The following is a 17800-nucleotide window of genomic DNA, read 5'->3' as shown; positions in this document are numbered from 1 at the left end:
GCGCCCTGCTCCAGGCCGGGTACAGACGTGCCCACAGCGCCCTGCTCCAGGCCGGGTACAGATGTGCCCACAGCACCCTGCTCCAGGCCGGGTACAGACGTGCCCACAGCGCCCTGCTCCACCAGTGAGGCCACAGGAAGGCACACTGCTCCTCAACCTGTGCGAGCTGAGGGCAGCTCTCAAACCACCAGCTCTCCATGAATGCACCTATAAATACATGTGAGTAGAAAACAGTAGTTTCAAAATAGCATATAATAAAAATAAAATGTTGGTCTATACTAGTTTTTTTTTTCTTAAAATGTTCTGGCCAAAACAAACATAAAAGCAGAGAAGTGAATACTATGCTTGGGTCCAAAAAGTTTCTGTGTTAAAGACTTATTGATCAAAGTCCCATACTGATGGTATTTGCATATGGTGTTATAGCAAAGTATTTGTGAATAAGTTCACAAGGGTACGGTCCTTGGGTGACATCAGTGGCTTCATCAAACACACTGCAGCTGGCACACCTGCTCTGCCTACTGTGTGACACCTTCTGCATAGGTTTTCACAAGATGGCATGCAGGTGCCAGCACCTGCTCTGGGACTTGCCAGCCTGCAGAACTACCATCCAGACTTGCATCCTTTGTAAAGTACACAGTGTCACACACTGTGCAAAGACAGTGAATGGACTAACACAATGAGGAAAACAACAAAAAGGAAAAGAAATTCATTCCTATGTTCACAGAACCAGTATTTCATCCAGAGTTTACATATTTTACTTCTACATGTCAATAATTCTTCAAACTTTGTATCTCCAGTAGTATCTGACTTTGACTGTTAATTTTTCCTTCAATGCACTTAATAAGCCATATCTTCAGAATTCATCCCTTATTAATGAGAGGCCAGTTAGCATTTTACTCGCCCTCTTTATGTAACTTTATGCAAAAAAATGTCACGAGCAGTTGTGGGCTACTGATATTTCACATGTGTATTAGTTCTAAGGCATCAGATGAATTACTGAAGTTGCTTTTTAAAACAAAGAGTCAGTACATAAATGTCATACCAGATGGCAGATCATCCAAAGGAAATTCAGACAGCCTGGCCTTGTAAATGGAATGGAAGTGGAAATCCTCCTGCAAGACACAAGCAAGCGAGGGTAAGCACAGTCAGCCACTTCCGGCTGTTCACGGTCATGCCAGGAGATATGGAGACCCTTAAACGAACCACAGCCTGACTAGATATTCCTGGGTTTACAGCCATAGCACATCCCCTCCACCCACTCTCCTATTTTCCCAACATTAGAGTGACAACCAATCAGAAGCAAAGCACCTAAAAAGAGAGAGAAGGCAAGGCCTGCAGTAATGGAAAATCAATGACTAGACCTATTTCCCCAAGGAAAAATAAGACATCTAAGGGGAATAAATGGGTTCTTGTTTCCTTATGACTGATTCTTTTCACAGATCAGTGCCCCCTTTTAACAGCCAGATAACGTAGTAAAGCCTGCAGGGCTATCAACTAGCCATGCACTGGGGAGTGGATGACTGGTGCTGTGTGTGCCCAGGGCAGACCCTATTCCAAAATTCAGGTGTCACACAGCTACACTGAAGATTAAGACATAAAGATGAAAGGTGTTTCTTTTAAGAGAAAAGTAATTGACACTCATAAAATCTCATTCAGCTTCATCTAATTTTTAAAAACAGATTATCATAAATACTCAGGTCTCAGTGTATTATTTAAAATGATGAGACTGTCAAGCAAAGGGATAGGACAGCCAGCAATGGGCTCTCGGAAAATAATATAAAATACAGACACTTTCCCAAACCATATTATTTGGTAGGAGTATATTATTTATCATTCAACTATATCAGTAATTCAGTCTTTCTAACCTAGAGAAGGCAGATACTTTAAGCAAAGTGAGGTAGAGAGTTAAGAATCAGTTTTCTATGAACCTCATTGGTAAAGAGCCTTAAAGGCAATGGTTAGTGGAGAAAAATACAGAAAACATGGGGAAAATGGAGTGAAAAATGGGGGAAAAAACAAAGGGAAAATGGGGTAAAAAAAATTCATCCATCTGTGTAATTGATCTACGAAAGGCTGCAGGTCCATGTCATTTGGTGAAGCCATAATACCAGTGTGACTGTGTCTGGAGATGCCATCTGTGAACAGGTGAGAAAGGCTAATCCAGGTCACAAAGTGAAGCCCAATCCAAGAGGGCCGGACAACAGAAGGGGCACTTACTTGGGATGTCTCATTTTCTTCTGGCTCAATGAGATATGTATGGTTCCCGTCATAGAACATCCCACTGCCAAGGACAAGAAAAGAATTTAGGTGTGGCTAGACTTACTTCACAGCAAGATCACCAATAAGTCGGCAGCAGCCAGAGGGCCAGGTACTCCCATTGCCCTTTGCCAATGCCACCCCACCAACTGACCACACAACACACATCCTGTGCTTGCAGAGTTCCCTTATTCGAATAAGATCTGAGGTTCTGGAGGCCCACACACAAGCTGCGTTATTACCCTTCCCTCTACCATACGACTCTAAGGCTGTAATTTGCAAAGAGTCAACAGGTGGGTAGAGAGCGGGTGACATAACAATACAGGTCTTTTAGGACCTTCCAGAGAGTTCTGTGTGAGACTCAGGCAGCAGCTACCCAGCAAACCCCTGGGTCTCAGGCAGTAGATTCTCAGCAAATTACAAGTGGTTTCGATGCAGATTGTCAGGGGTTACACTGAGACAGGCTTTCCTACCACACCCCAGGAAGATCCTCTACAAACAAGAGTTTCTGCACTTGAACAGCTTGTGATGAGCTAGCTACTTGGCACTCATGTCATCTTTTCCACAAACTAGAATACCTGTCATCATTTTACAGGCAAGGAGGTCAAAGCCCCAAGAGGTGAGGTAACTTGTCCAAATTACATAACCTGTAGGAGCAGAGCAGGCATAATGCTCATGGCCATGGACTGTCCAACTGCAGTCTCTCACCTGCCTCAGCCCATTCATTTAACATCCACTCATCTGGAAACCAGTAAAAAGCACTGCTATAGGTGCTGGACACAGCAGCACTGAACTGAACAGACCCACCGCCCACCCCTTGGACACTAAGGGGTACTCCATAAATATATGAACTAAACAGACCCACTGCCCACCCCTAGGGCACTCAGCGGTATGCCAGAGATGACAAGACATAAACACAGGATCCAAACGGGGGCATACATGAGATGCTGGTCAGTTCTATGGTAGGAAAATAAAGTGAAGAAGGGCTATAAATAGTACCAGAGGACAAAGCATGAGAAATCAAGGAAGAGGACTGTGGATTCTTAGAGCAGGACTTCACAGAAAAGATGAGACTTAAGCAAAGACCTGAAACAAGTGAAGGGGTGGGCCATAAGGGTATCTGTACAGAGAGCATTTCAGACCAAACCCACGGTGAGAGACTCTTGGTTTATGTCCAGAAAGAGTCAAACAGAAACATGGCTGGAACAGAGCCTGTGAGGGGTGGCAGAGGCCATGGACCAGGGGGCCTTCTGAGGGCCTTGGCTGTCCCTCAAAGAGACAAAGTGTCAGTGAAGGGTTCAGAGAGAAGGCAAGACACATTCTCCCTCGAGTTTTAAAGTGATCACCCTGGCTGCTGTGTAGCAGTAGTCACTCGGACGGCGAGGTTAGAAGCAGAGACTCTGTGGCAATGATCCAGGTGAGGGAAGACAAAGTCAAGCAGGCAATGGCAGCTGTGGAGAGAGGGGGCCAAAGTCTGGACACATCAACAGGACATGCTGATGCTTCTGTAACAGAGTGTGCAGGGTGGACGTCACCTGGTACGCCTGCATCCCACATCACAGCGCCAGCTTCAAGGCCTGGCTACTTGGCTTCCAACCCCACTTTCTCTAGTGTGTACCCTGCGAAGCAGCGGTTGACAGCCCAAGGACTTGGGTCCCTGCCACCCACATGGGAGACGGATAGGGGCCCCTGGCTTCAGCCTGGCCCAGCCTTGGCAGATTCAGCCATTCAGAAGGAGGATATACCTCTCCCCATCCGTGTCTCTGTGTCTGTCACTGATGCAGAGAGGCAGGTATCACGGCTCAAGGGACTGGGTTCCTGCCACTCAAGTGGTACACCTGGCTCCCCCACTTTGGTTACCCAGCCGGTCCTGGCAACTGGAGAGTGAACTAGGCAATGACAGCTCTGTCTCTTGGCTCAATAAATACATACATTTTTAAGATCTTGTGTTATCATTCATGCCTGTGAGGGGGACAAATCTAAACTTTTGCAGTGATTGTTCAGTTCCAGGTGGACATCAATGCATAACTTCAGCTGTTCAATACAGAACAGTATTTTTTGTCCCTGGTACCTTAATGATATAGGTTGGCTCCCCTGCTCTATAATTATAACAGTCTCCATGTTCTGCCTCTATCCAAATTCTTTCATCCCTGCTGTAACATCTTCCACATGTCCTCCATGTTTATGTCCCCACATCTGCAGAGTTTCCAATCCCAAGTGCACTTTCAGAATTTGGAAGACAATGCATTTGGAACTTAGAGACAAACAGATGCAATTTGTAAGCTATTATCCACAACATATGTTTGAGGAAGCAGAGGGTATCCTTTTCAGAACAGGAGACCAAATGCAGGCGCAAACACCCTTTCTGCCCTGTAGAAGTATGGCCAGGCCCACCCAGAAAATCTTGTCACACTTTGCCAAACTTCACATGGTAACACAAATTAATGCAAGCAGATTATTCTGTTTCAATACCTAGGATATTATTCACCCTCACATTATGTTAATATCCAGTAGGAAGAGCAGTTCTTTTGACAGGGTTTAAGCATCATGCTCACAGTGTAAACTAGAGCAAATCCTGACATTAGCTACACCCAGAGGAGTCTGGTCCTCTGAATTACACAATGTCAGCATTCATTAATTAACAGGTAAAAAATGTCATGTGTGCTGTGAAAATTCACACATTTTTGCTACATTTACATAAATTCTAATAAGATATACCTCAATTCATAATAGAAAATTCTTGAATAAAAAAATAGCTGGGACCAAGAATTGCAAGCCAATTGCGATGAAATTATTAAAGCTGCATTGAAACAAGCTCTCCGAAGAAAACAGCCTTTTCACAAGTTTCCACAAGAGGGCACTAACCTCACATTTAATTCCATTTTTTTAGGGTTCCCATAGTTACAGGATTTTTGTGATAATAGCAAACACACAAAAATGTCTATTCGGTCTTTGAATTTTGAAAAAAAGCGTGCCCTCAGGTTCATATGGCAGACACATGAATCTGCTCTGCTTTATTTTCCTCTACTGAATTCAGTAAATCAAAGAACAAAAGAGGGAAAAAAAAAAACCTTCCCTATGGATCAGGCAATTTCTAAAGGATGAGTCATGGACAAAATAAATGCACCTCATATCTAAACCGCTGTCACTGGGAAGCCAACATTGTCCAGGGTTTAGTGCCGCTGCTCCAAAACACTTCTGTCCACAACCAGGGTGAAGAACGTAACGCCAAAGTCACAGTTCACGGTGACCAGAGGGGTATATACCCAACAGACAGCAAAGTCTGTGCACAACCCTGACTGCAGACATGGTCTGGGTTTCCTGTTTATTTTTAAATGAGAATGTTTCTATAAGCACAAGGAAATGTGTTTAATAATAGTACTTTTACAAAGCCTTTGCAGAATCCAGACTTCCACTCCTGATGCTGTCACTAAAACCTTGCTTGGTTCTCTAACCTCCTGTCAACCCACAGCTATACAGAAACCCACATCAAGGACTGGTACCAAGGGGTTAAACACTCACGGAAACAGAAACCAAAGTCATCCAAGCCACTCGTATTTGAATTTGGCTGAAATTAGAAAAATGTTTCTGATATCACTACGGGATGCGCTATAATCCAAAGTCTCTGGGGTTTTGCACCTTTAATTTTAAAAGCTTCTTGAGTTATAAGCCTCAGAGGGGGAGGGGGAAATAGCAGATCCAAAATTATTTTTTTATATGAAATAGGCATTTTTGGTACAGGGCAGTATAAATTAAGAACCTTAAGCTACTGAAAGGATAAATGGTACAAATAACGTTTTTGAGCACTTACTGGAGTCCGTGGCAGGTTGACAAAGCAACAAACGAGGCAGGGTTTCCTCGGATACGGCCCTGGTAGTAACAATGCTCTCCTCCCTGAGAACAGAAACAGAAAACATGAGCTTTGGCCATCACAGGGAGACTGCAGAGCGTCGTCTCCCATGGGGTTCTGGTCGCAGCATACACCCACGCATCCGGCTCGACACACTGCTCAAGGGTTCTGACGACCACGGCCAACCATTTCTAACAGAAGTACTCAACAGCACTCCGAGGGAGCTGACTCCCAATCAAAAGACAGGGAGCTAAAAGTTGACTTCACTTGCTTCTTCTGTAACTGGTATGACAAAGTCACAGATACTGTGATACTCATCAGTCAGGTGTGTATCTTTCCCACTGTGCCAAAGAAAGTTTAGTTACCATTCTCTCTAGTTATGCAAGACTCCACCTACAGCATCAACACGATGAAAGGACATGTGAATGCTGAGACTCGCCACATCACACTGAAAGCAGAGACCTGTTTTTATAGTGTCTGTACTAAAATCTGACTGTTGTTAACACTTTTCTTCTCAAATAAGGAGGGATTTCCCAGGAAGCAGCCTAGGGCTAGGATTTGAAATTGTGACATTTTGGGTTGGAATTGTGGCTCATCAGGTCAAGTTGCCACCTGCAAAGCCAGCATCCCATATGGATGTCCCATCTGCTTTACTACCCACCCAGACCTTCCCCCACAACCCACCAGCACCCTGCTGATGTGCCTGAACAGGCAGCAGAGGATGCCCAAGTGTGTAGGCCCCTGCACCCACACGGAGGAGCTGGATGGAGTTTCCGACTCCTGGCTCAGTCCTGGTCTTTGTTGATTGCTGGGAAACGAATCTGCGGGTGAAATACAGCTGTGTCTCCCCTTCTCTCTGTGACTCAGCCCTTCAAATACTTCAATAAATCTTTTTTTTTTTACAAAATGAAAAAAATTACAAAGTTTCTTCTAGTAGTCAGTTGTACTACTCTAGCTAACATGCTTGGAAACAGAAGTCTATCATACTTCTGGTTGTTTCAGATTGGAATATCAGTGTATACACAATCAGAAATCTCAGGGTCCAAACATGTGATTCACTGGTTTCATAGACACTTGACACGTACAGCAGAAAGGTAATTTTATGTATGCAACACTTATGCCTGCATTTTGATGGAATCCTTCCCATGGGGTCAGCTGTAGAATTTTCCACTTAGAGCATCTTGTCACCACTCAGAAAGGTTCAGATCTAGTGCATTTCAATTTCAGATTTTCAGACAAGGGATGTTCAACCTGTACTGGTAGACTCATTTTTTTTTTTTTTAATTAAATGTTCCTAGAAAAGGTACTAAGGTAAATCCACAGCCTTGGCACTCAGAAACCAGAAGCACTAACCTCCCCAGAAACTTGCTAGAAATGCAGACTCCCAGGTCCTGCCCCAGAATCTGCATTTTAACAAATACCTCAGGTGATTCATTTGCATATTAAAGTTTGAGCTGCTCTGCTCCAAAAGACCTTTTCCTGCTCCCCCCATTAATCTTTTTTCTCCATGACTGGAAGCTTCTAATTAAATTGGCTCCCTGAGATGGGAACAGAAACACAAGAAGCACAGAACGGTGCCTTAAAAGGACAAATGCCACCTGCTTCACCATTTGACTGTAGGATAACCTGACTCCAAATGCTCAGAGCTCCACACCTGAAGGGGAATGAATCCGAGAAAGGAAGGTGGAGCAGGGTTGGACGAATTTGCTCACCAGAATCCCAGACAAAGCAGCCTGCCTGAGACTGCTGCTCCTCAGATTACCCCAGGAGCTGCGGACTTTCAGCTTTGGGGAGTAGCTGGGAAGGTACACACAGCAACCCCAAAGGCCAGCTCTGGCCTTTGAGAACATTCGGTGAGTGAACTAGCAAATGGAAGAGCTCTCTCTCTCACCTTTTCTCTTTCAAATTTAAAAAAAAAGTCTTTAAAAGCAAAAAAAAAAAAAAAAAAATCTTAGGTGGGGCTTTTCAACTGGTGGCTTTTCCAGAAAATTAGATAATACAGACATAAGAGGATGTGATTTGGATGATGTGGGTTTCCTGAACATGTGAGCTGGACCAGAATCAACAACCCAGTCATGTGCTGGCCAAACATGAAAGGTATGTAGTCAGTTGTCTGGATGGAGACAGAATTTAACTGAAAACAGTTCTGTATGCCAAACCAGGATTAACCCTTTCAGGCAGGCTCAGAATTAAGAGTCATACAATCGGACAGGAGAAAGGGAAGAAAGGAAAAGCAGGGAAATGAAGAAGATAACAGCAAGAATTACATCATCAGCATCAAGTCACTCAGCACAGGTGGAGGAAGCATGTCAGTGGCAGAGTACGAGAAATCTGCAAATTATTAAAGCTTTCTTTAAAATATCAACCCTGTGAACACATATTAAATCACAGAAAAAAAGTCATTATACAAACATTTAAAATGTTTTCATGTTTTACTGTGGTAAGTTGGATGATTAGATTACAGAAGACATTTTTGGGTGGAGGGGAACTTATCTCAGAATAAAAAACAAAAAGGCCCAGAAAGTTCCTTTGATGGGTGCCCACCTGCACAAACACAGGCTCATCTCCACAGTTTGGATTCTCAACCGGTGGCACATGGAACTGATTCCAACTAACGGTAAAGATTGATTTGTGTGATGATGTTTGTAAGAAATTGTTCACTGTAAATCCAGAATTAACTATTCAAATTAATGACATCTTCTTTTTCTTCAAGGTAACTATATTTTAGTCCAAGACAGAGATGGTATATACTGTGAAAAGTTTTTCTTAATTCGTATAATACTACATCAGGAAGTTGAACTGAATTCCACTACTTTTTAATGCTCGAAAAATTATTTTTATCTGTTATTTTAAAATGCCATGCACTAGTGGTGAAAAAAATCGTCAAAATTCAGACAGCACTTGGTGATGAGTAAAAAGCCTTCCCTTCTACACACACTGTTGAAGCTACAGTTCCTTCTGAAAGAGAAGCCATTTTAACTTCTGCAACCTGTGGAGAATAGTCTGTGGATATCTATTTATTTATGGCGCGCTTCTGATAACACATCCTGGGAGTCAGCAGATGGTGGCCCAAGTGCCTGGGTTCCTGACGTTAACCAGGGAGGCCTGCTTGCAGCTCTGGCATCTTGAATTCGGCTTGGCCATTGTAGGAACTTGGGGAGTGCAACGAGTGAATAAATTTCTCTTTTTCCCTCCCTCCCACTCTGCTTTTCAAGGAGATATAAATAAATAGACAAACATAAAATGGTTCCTATAATTTTTATAATTAATCATTTGTAAAACTGAAAGACATACCACACTTTCGTTAAATAGCCAGCAAGAGGTCAAAAGAAAAATAGAATCCATTGTGAATTAGTATAAAAAGATGAAATGATAACACAAAAAAGTTAAACAGTCTGAGTTAGCAAACAATGAAAATCCCACGGGATGCCGGTGCAGTGGTGTAGTAGCTTAGCAGGCTAAATCTTCCACCTGTAGCACCAGCATTCCACATGGGCACTGGTTAGTGTCCTGGCTGCTCCACTTCTGATCCAGCTCCCTGCTGACGGCTGGGAAAGGAGTGTAGTACAGCCCAAGTCCTTGGGCCCCCTGCGCCCATGTGGGAGACCCAGAAGAAGCTCCCAGCAGGTGGCACACAGTATGATTAGATGAGGGGAAGAGACCTGCAAATTTACTGAATGATGGATGTTACAGTTCAACTCTCTTACTTCAGCACTTCTGGGACTGATTTATAGTGATGTTGATGGTGTCTCTTGCCCACATTGTTTGTTCAGGTAGCTCAGACAGCCAAGAATTCGCATTTTTTAAAAAGATTTATTTATTTTTATTGCAAAGTCAAATATATATAGAGAGGAGGAAAGAAAGAGAGGAAGATCTTCCACCCGATGATTCGCTCCCCAAGCTGCAGCAACGGCTGGAGCTGTGCCAATCCGAAGCCGGGAGCCAGGAGCTTCTTCTGGGTCTCCCACAATGGGCCGTCCTCGACTGCTTTCCCAGGCCACAAGCAGGGAGCTGGATGGGAAGCAGGGCTGCCAGGATTAGAACCAGCACCCATATGGGATCCTGGGGAGTTCAAGGTGAGGACCTTACTGCTAGGCTACTGCACTGGGCCCAAATCCACATTTTTAAATGCTATTCCAGTTTGCTTTACTAGTGCAGTGGATCTTGACCTTGGCTTGATCTAGTGGTCTTTGAAAACTCTGCACTCACGCCACCACTCAAACCAATCCAGTCACATTCTCTGGGGCAAGCCTCAGCATATGCCTGCCCTGATGCTCCAGAGCCGCTGCCAGGCTTGCAAACCCTACACAAGAGATATGCCACTCCAAGCACCACTCCCCCAAGGGACTCAGTGTCACTGCATTGGGTTTGTTTTTTCTTAAGATTTATTTTTAATTTTTTTTTAATTGGAAAGTCAGATATACAGAGAGGAGGAGAGATAGGGAGGAAGATCTTCCATCTGATGATTCACTCCTCAAATGTTTGCAACAATCCGAAGACAAGGTTCCCGGAGCCTCCTCTGTGTCTAACACACAAGCGCAGGGTCCCAAGGCTTTGGGCCATACTTGACTGCTTTTCCAGGCCACAAGCAGGAAGCTGGATGAGAAGTGGGGCCGCTGGGTTTAGAACTGGTGCCCGTATGGGATCCTGGCACTTGCAAGGCAAGGACTTCAGCTTCACTGGGCCCAGGCAGTAGGTTTTTGAACACACTGATTCTGAGGCCTTGCTTGGTGTCCCGCTGGGTCAGAATCTCCAAGGAGATAAGGGCCCAGGCTTTTTATAGCTGCACAAGGTTCCCCAGGTAATTTTTTGATCATATTTGGAATTATAGAATCGAAAAGTATTTGAGACAAAGCCATCCCCACACAGAAGATACCAGAAAGACAGATCTTGCAGAGAACGGAAGTGCCTACCCTGGCCATGCTGTCAGGTGATTTATGTGACAGTTTATGGTGACTAATGAGATGAGAAAACAGGGACTGAGAGAACCCTTCAAGCCCAAGTATGCAAAGTCAAGGCTCTTTGTCCTTGCTCTCAAAAGCAGGAGGCTCAACAGCATTAGCATCAGCTTGTTAGATATGCAAAATCTTAGGCCTCTCCTAGGACTTGGAAGCTCTGGGGGTGTGGCCCAGCCTCCTATGTCTCTGTGTACTTGCAAGGTGATTTCAATGTACCCCAAAGTTGGGACACAGCCCCTTCTCACTACACCTGTCTCAGACTCTGGAGCTCCTCGTGGCTGAGCTCACTGAAATCGTACCCTACTTCTTAGCAGATCTTTCCCAAAACAGAAAGGATATAAATAGCCAACTGCCTCTCTTGTTGCCTTAGAACCAGCTGGTTTTATCAGAAGCAAAATGAGAGGTGAAATAAGTATATGCACAAATATTGCCATGCACAGAACCAGGGAGAGCAGAGATACTACTTGTAGGTGCTGGTTACAGGATATAGTGTACAGGATGCTATGGACTGCACTGAAGGGGCTGGAGGGATCACCTGTCCCAGTGCCTGGGATATAGTATTTCTCAGGATGCTGGTCTTTCAGCATTACACCTGTGGAAGTTACAGGCAAGTCAGGATGAGCTGGTCACTCTAAAATGGGCAGGACTGGGACAGATATCTCCAGAGAAAAGCTACCACCCTCACGTTTCTGGGGCTCTCCATTCACCCTCCTCCCCAGGGGGAGCCTGCCTCACCCTGCTCCAACACAGCACTTCTCAACCCCAGGTGCTCATAAATACCCTGTGGGAAGCTCTTACCAAATACCAAACCTCACTCTACACCAATTTCATCAAAATCCTGGCGGTGGGGGTAGGGTAGGATGGAGAGGTCATTTTTCAATGTCTCCAGACAATAATTTCCATCACCAAATCTCTCTGGACTATCTGTAGGAAGACAAGTCCTAGAAAAGCTCAATCCTATATGCAAAAGCATCAGCAACCTACCCTGGCAACAATCCCTAACCTAGGATTACCAAGAATCAGACCAGAGCTTCAGAAGGGACACTGAGTAAACATCTCTTCAGGGACACAGCATCGAAGTGTCTGGTTCCACTGATCCCCTAAGAAAAGCAGAGACCATTTCAATCTTACTTTACAGTAAGTTAACATAGAATAGAATCATCATAATGTGGTTTCAAATGCCAACAATCCATGGATTACTGTACCATAATATGTACTAATGAATAGCTCAGTCCTTACTTGTTTTTGCCAAAATCAGAAAAACATGGTACAATGTAGCTGATTTTTTTTCATAAAATTAAATATATTTTTAAAAAAATATTCTTTGTTTAAAGATTAGCTGCTTACCTTTGATTTTTTCAATAATCTATTTTTTCTTGTTTCAGTAGTTTTTTATATTTTGGAATAACATCAAGTAAAAAGTCACATTCAGAGCCTCCCATTATTAATATTTTATATTTTCTTAGTACATTTATTAAAATCAAGAAACTGACACGATTGTGTTGACTATTTACTAAACTTTGAACATTTAGATTTGACCAGTTTAATCATTTCCTCTTTCTGTTCTAGGATCCAGTCCAGAGTAACATGTTTAATTATTTGTCGCATTCATTCCTTTAGAATCGATAGCAACAGTAAACAGTATTTAGATTTTTTGAGCACAGCTTCCACATATAGAAACATAAGAAGACTTACAATACTGCATAGATCCCCAAAATACCAGTCTATGCAATACAGAAGTTCAGAGGAAGAACAGATACTTCCTAGACCTTAAATCAGCACAATAGATTTTATTTTTAATTTATTTAGCTTATATGAGAGACAGAGAGTTCTACCATCTATTGGTTCACTCTCAAAATGCTTGCTGCATTGATCAGGGCTGGTGTAGGCTAAAGTCAGAGCTAACAGCTCTGCCCAGGTCTCCCACTGGGTGGCATGGACTCAACCACTTGGGCTATCACTTGCAACCTTCCAGAGTCTGCACTAGAAGACAACTAGAATCAGGAGCAGGGCCAGGGCTGGAGCCCAAGCACGCCAGCATGGAACACAGCAGCAGCACCTTAACCATTAGGCAAATGCCTGCCACAACACTGTGAAGTTTCCAAAGGACTTGGGGGCCAGGGGAGATCCATAGCATCACCAAGATAAAAATGTAACTGTTAATGCAACAATGTAATACTGAAAGAACTGCTGCATCATGTGTCCCCAAGGTAAAATCTAGAACTCGTTGTTTCCTGAGATGGTCCTGGACCATCCTTTCAAAGATGTTTATAGAGCCAGCAGCCTTGTTGGGAAGGCTGGATAATGGCCTAAGGAAAGGAGTGAAAGATGGCCCAAGGCCTTGGACCCCACATAGGAAATCCACAGGAAGCTCCTGGACCCTGATTTCAGTCTGGTCCAGGTGTGGTTGTTGCAGCCATCTGGGAAGCAAACCAGTACATAGAGAAATCTCTCTCTCTCTCACTTTGTTCCTATCTCTCCCTCACGCTCTGTGACTCTGCACTTCAAAATAAGTAAGTAAATCTCTTTCTGTCTCTCTGTAAATCTGATTTTCCAGTAAAAATAAATAAATTTTTTAAAAAATAAATAAATTTCTGAAAATCAGTTACACACACACATACGCATACACACAGAGGAGAGAGAGAGACAGAGAGATCTTCCATCTGCTGGTTCACTCCCCAGTTGGCTATGGCCAGCACTGGGCCAGGATAAGGTCAGGAGCTTCAAGGTCCAAGTTTCCCATGTGAGCGTAGTTAGGCCATCATCTAATGCTTTTCCCAGCCAACTTGCAAAGAGCTGGACTGGAAGCAGAGTAGTAAGGATATGAACTGGCATCCATTTGGGATGTTGGCATTGCAGGAAGCAGCTTTACATCCTCTGTTAAAACACAAATACTTCTTTTAAAAAGTAGGTTACAAAAGGGAAAGAATTTTCATATAAAAGATGTATAGCAAGAATGGAGACCTTCCAAAAGCTCATGATAAATATGTATCATGAAAAACCTATGCATGGTCTTAAAAAAATTGCCCCAAAATAAAAAACTTTTAATTCCATTTTTCATCAGCTTTTTGAAGCTCCTTTACAGCAGAACTTTCCATAAGAAAGGAAGACACGAAAAAAAGTATATAAATAAAAATGATAAAGAAGTTTATTACCAGTGGATGATAAACATCACAAAATGTAGGAGCCATAACTGTATTATGAATTTATGGGTTAAAAACAAGAACCCACAAGAGAGTCTCATATCTATTGCATTGTTGGGCAGTATCCTTTCTTTACCCTGATGTGTTGGGACAGTGTGAGCCGATGACTGCAAAGTATGAAAATGGGGATTTGGTGGTTCCCAGGGGTTACAGCTACCAGGTATCATAAGGTAATGACCTTGAAGAAGCAACTGTTTCCAGCCGTGTAGGCTTGTTCCCCCTCCCACGAACAAGTGCCAGTGCATCCTTTGATCTCACACTATTAAAACACTTCCTGTGCTCGTCTGTGAGGGCCACCAGGACAAATGACCCAAATCTGAATGGTTTACACAGTAGAAATTTACCCTCCATCCCTGAAGGCCAGGAAATCTGAAACCCAGGCACTGCAGAGCCTGTTTCCTCTGAAGGTTCCAGATAACACTCGCATCCTTGCCTTTCCCCACTCCCAGGTTGCCAGGGCCCTCTGGGTCCCGGTTCTTCAGGGCATCCCTGCAGTCTCTACCTCCGCCTTCACGGGTTGCTTGCTCCATGTGTCTGCTTCCGCCTTTGCCTCTCAACGTCCCCTACCAGGTCATAACCCAGGGGTCTGGTTTGGGGGTATGTCTAAGGGCTTGTGGTGAAATTTTGAAATCCACACATCCAAGTGGTCTTAAAACTCATGGAAAGTTTCTTTATGAGAAATCAATGCAATTTCAATCTTTCTGCACAGGGCTTATATTTTAATCTCATTTCCATGATTGTTTTTAAATATTCTTGTATGATCTTATCTTGACTACATATGAAAATATTTCCAAGTAAGTGCAGATTCTCAGATCACAAGTGAAATAATTTTGGGCTGAACACTGCCCAGTGCAGTCCAGCTTATCCCTCTAAACAGGCTCAAGTAGCTTTCATATTCCTAATCCATGGATTTTGGCTTCTGAGCAGCTTGGCTCAGACATACAAACTAGAGGTGTCATGACTATTACTCATCTAATAAGATTAGTTTGCATTCAGTCAGCCATTCTAGTGAGCTCCATTTAAAAATATTCATCATTATTTTTACACAAATAATATGAAAGACCTGATCTGCTACTCTATTATTAAGTCAAACCAAGCTTCCAAAATTGCTTATCTTTAACCACAGAACAGTCAACGGACATTATTTTTCAGCTGTCAGGTAATCATTACACGCCCACTAACAAAGTAAATGTCTTACCAGACTACCAAAAAAGTTTAGCTTCCCACAAAGTGCTCTTCAGCAACAAATTACTGTAAAGCACAAATTGCACTTGGGTTTTCCGAGATGCTGTTCTAAATTGGGAGAATGGAAAATCAATGTGGACCACGTACAGTGACTATATAATTACAAACTCAGGAAATTATAACTCTATCCAGGAAACCACTACATCACTGTACCTTTTCACAAATAATAAAATTTAAGTGTATAACTCTAAATAGCTTTTTTAGCACAAAGCGCATACATACATAATTGAGCATAATATATTGCCTAAAATCTTTAGCTGTAACAGTTTGAATACTAACAAGGAAATGTAACTAAAAAAGAAGGCAGTTACAGAAAAAGAAGTTACAGATGAGCATACTTAAAGAAAAAATAAGATTATTATTCCAGGAGAAATGATGAATTTTATTATTATTGCTTGACTTTTAAGAAAATAAGGGTAACTCTATGAAAATCTGATGTGGGGAGACAAAAGGAAATTGCTTTTTCTCCATTTTTACCATGAATGCATGCCTCCTTGTATTTTCATTTCCAACCATTCACCCTCCTATCGGCTCTGTTTTGAAGAGGATACACAAAAAACACCTGCCTGCCAGGAAAGGGCTTCCTCAGAGCACCTTCTTCTCTCTTGCTGCCCTGCTGACAAAGAGTCCGTAAGAGGGGAGGCATGGGTTAACGTGCTGCATGGGATGCTGGTGGACTGGGAAAGCAGTAGAGGTTGGGCCCCTGCACCCACATGGGAGACCTGGGAGAAGCTCCGGGCTCCTGGTGTAAACCTGGCTCAGCTCCAGCCACTGTGGTCATCTGGAAAATGAGCCAGCAGACTGAGGACTCTCCATCTCTGTCTCTGTGTGATTCTGCTTTTCAAGTAAGTAAAATAAACTGAGTGAGCCTGCATCCTACAACTACATCAGAACACCTGGGTTGTACTGCCTCCAGCTCCTGATTTGAAGGAAATATTAAATCTATACATAGAGGTCTTTAATATAATTTCTGAATATGATTGAAATATTCCAAAATCACAGGAATTTTTGTCAGAGATCACCTGCTGGTATTTCATTAACTGGAAATGAAAGCTGATGGAGAAGTGGTTGTAAAAGTCCTTAGCAAGGAAACCCACGTGAGTGTGAACTTCTGTACAGGGGGCAGGCGGCAAGGCAGGGGAGTGGCTAGGGCTTGCTAGCTGGTTTCATCTCTCCCATGTCACTGTGTGCTGTTTCAGGAGGAGGACGCTGTCCCAGACATGTCACACTGGACAATCTCCTGACATGTGCAGTCATTCATTTTCTCCCTCCACAGATAGGTGTTTTGTACATACGAGCATTATGCTAAATGCCGAGTCTTCGTGTGGTACCAGTTCTCCCCGAGCTTCTCTTGGGGTGCCTTGAGACAGCACCTGCAGCCTAGGCACAGAAGGTGACCTCATGCGGGAGTGAAGGGTGGAGGAGCTCTGCGAGCCGAGTGCTCCCCGTGACACCAGCAGCAGGAATGGGGAGAAGCCACCAGCCACCGAGCTACAACGTCCTTACCACCTGCCACCCTGCTGCAGTCTGACGTCAGAACATGGACAGAGCACTCCCCACATCAAGAGCTCTGGCTGCATCAGATGAGGACATGGAAGTGCAGAAGTCCTACCTACACAGTTCAAGGCTGCCACCCCTTAACTGGCAAAGCCGGGATTTGAGGTTAGGTCCTTGTAGCTCCCCAATGATATTCCAGGTCCCCTAGGCTTTACTGCCTTCACAGGTCACAGCAGCAAAGGAAGGACTGGTAGCATCTGCTAATTCTGCCTAAGAAAATCTTTACGTTTTTACCTAACTGGAAAGGTAGCAAGACCCCAGGGAGCCATTCTTCCTCTGTCCAGACATCTGACCACTCTGTAATGCCTGATGACCCAGCTCAGGGAGATTATCACTGTCCTTCTGCCTTCCAGAGAGAGTTACAAACACATCTCCAGAGTCACAGACGACCAAAAGAAGATGGAAACCAAGCCCGAGAGTCACCTGTGCCTGGAGTCCAAGGCTCTCTCGGTCCCTCTCCCTCGAGGCTGTACCTGGCCCTCTCAACTGCAGCGTGCACTCAGGGTTTTTATAACTTCATCTTGTGCCACACGCTCCACTCTGACTCCGACGACAGCCTATCGGTCTCTCTCTGTTCTTCTCACGCAACCAGACCCTAGGCTGTGGTCCCGGGGCCTTGGCACATGCCAATTCTGCTGCCTGAAAAGCTCATCTTTCCATTTCACCTACCTGTAATTTAGTGTTCAAAGTTCAGAATTTCTCATTTCCTCTTCGTGAGTAACCTGACTGAA

At 43.7% G+C, this 17800-nt stretch overlaps 1 protein-coding gene across 9 annotated transcripts in view; it reads right to left on the bottom strand.

Moving 5' to 3' along the window:
• Positions 1-17800, bottom strand: part of ADAM22 (ADAM metallopeptidase domain 22) — a 191113-nt gene that overhangs the window by 66924 nt on the left and 106389 nt on the right. For all 9 annotated transcript variants that reach the window (XM_058678094.1, XM_058678093.1, XM_058678096.1 and 6 more), the window contains exons 5-7: positions 6068-6150; positions 2218-2281; positions 1043-1112 (exon numbers count right to left, since the gene is read on the bottom strand). In XM_058678094.1, coding sequence (XP_058534077.1) covers positions 1043-1112; positions 2218-2281; positions 6068-6150 — 217 coding nt within the window. The remainder of the gene's footprint in view (positions 1-1042; positions 1113-2217; positions 2282-6067; positions 6151-17800) is intronic.

Source organism: Ochotona princeps, chromosome 20 (genome assembly GCF_030435755.1).
Source record: "Ochotona princeps isolate mOchPri1 chromosome 20, mOchPri1.hap1, whole genome shotgun sequence".
Lineage (NCBI taxonomy): Eukaryota > Metazoa > Chordata > Mammalia > Lagomorpha > Ochotonidae > Ochotona > Ochotona princeps.
This window is presented reverse-complemented; position numbering and strand designations above follow the sequence as displayed.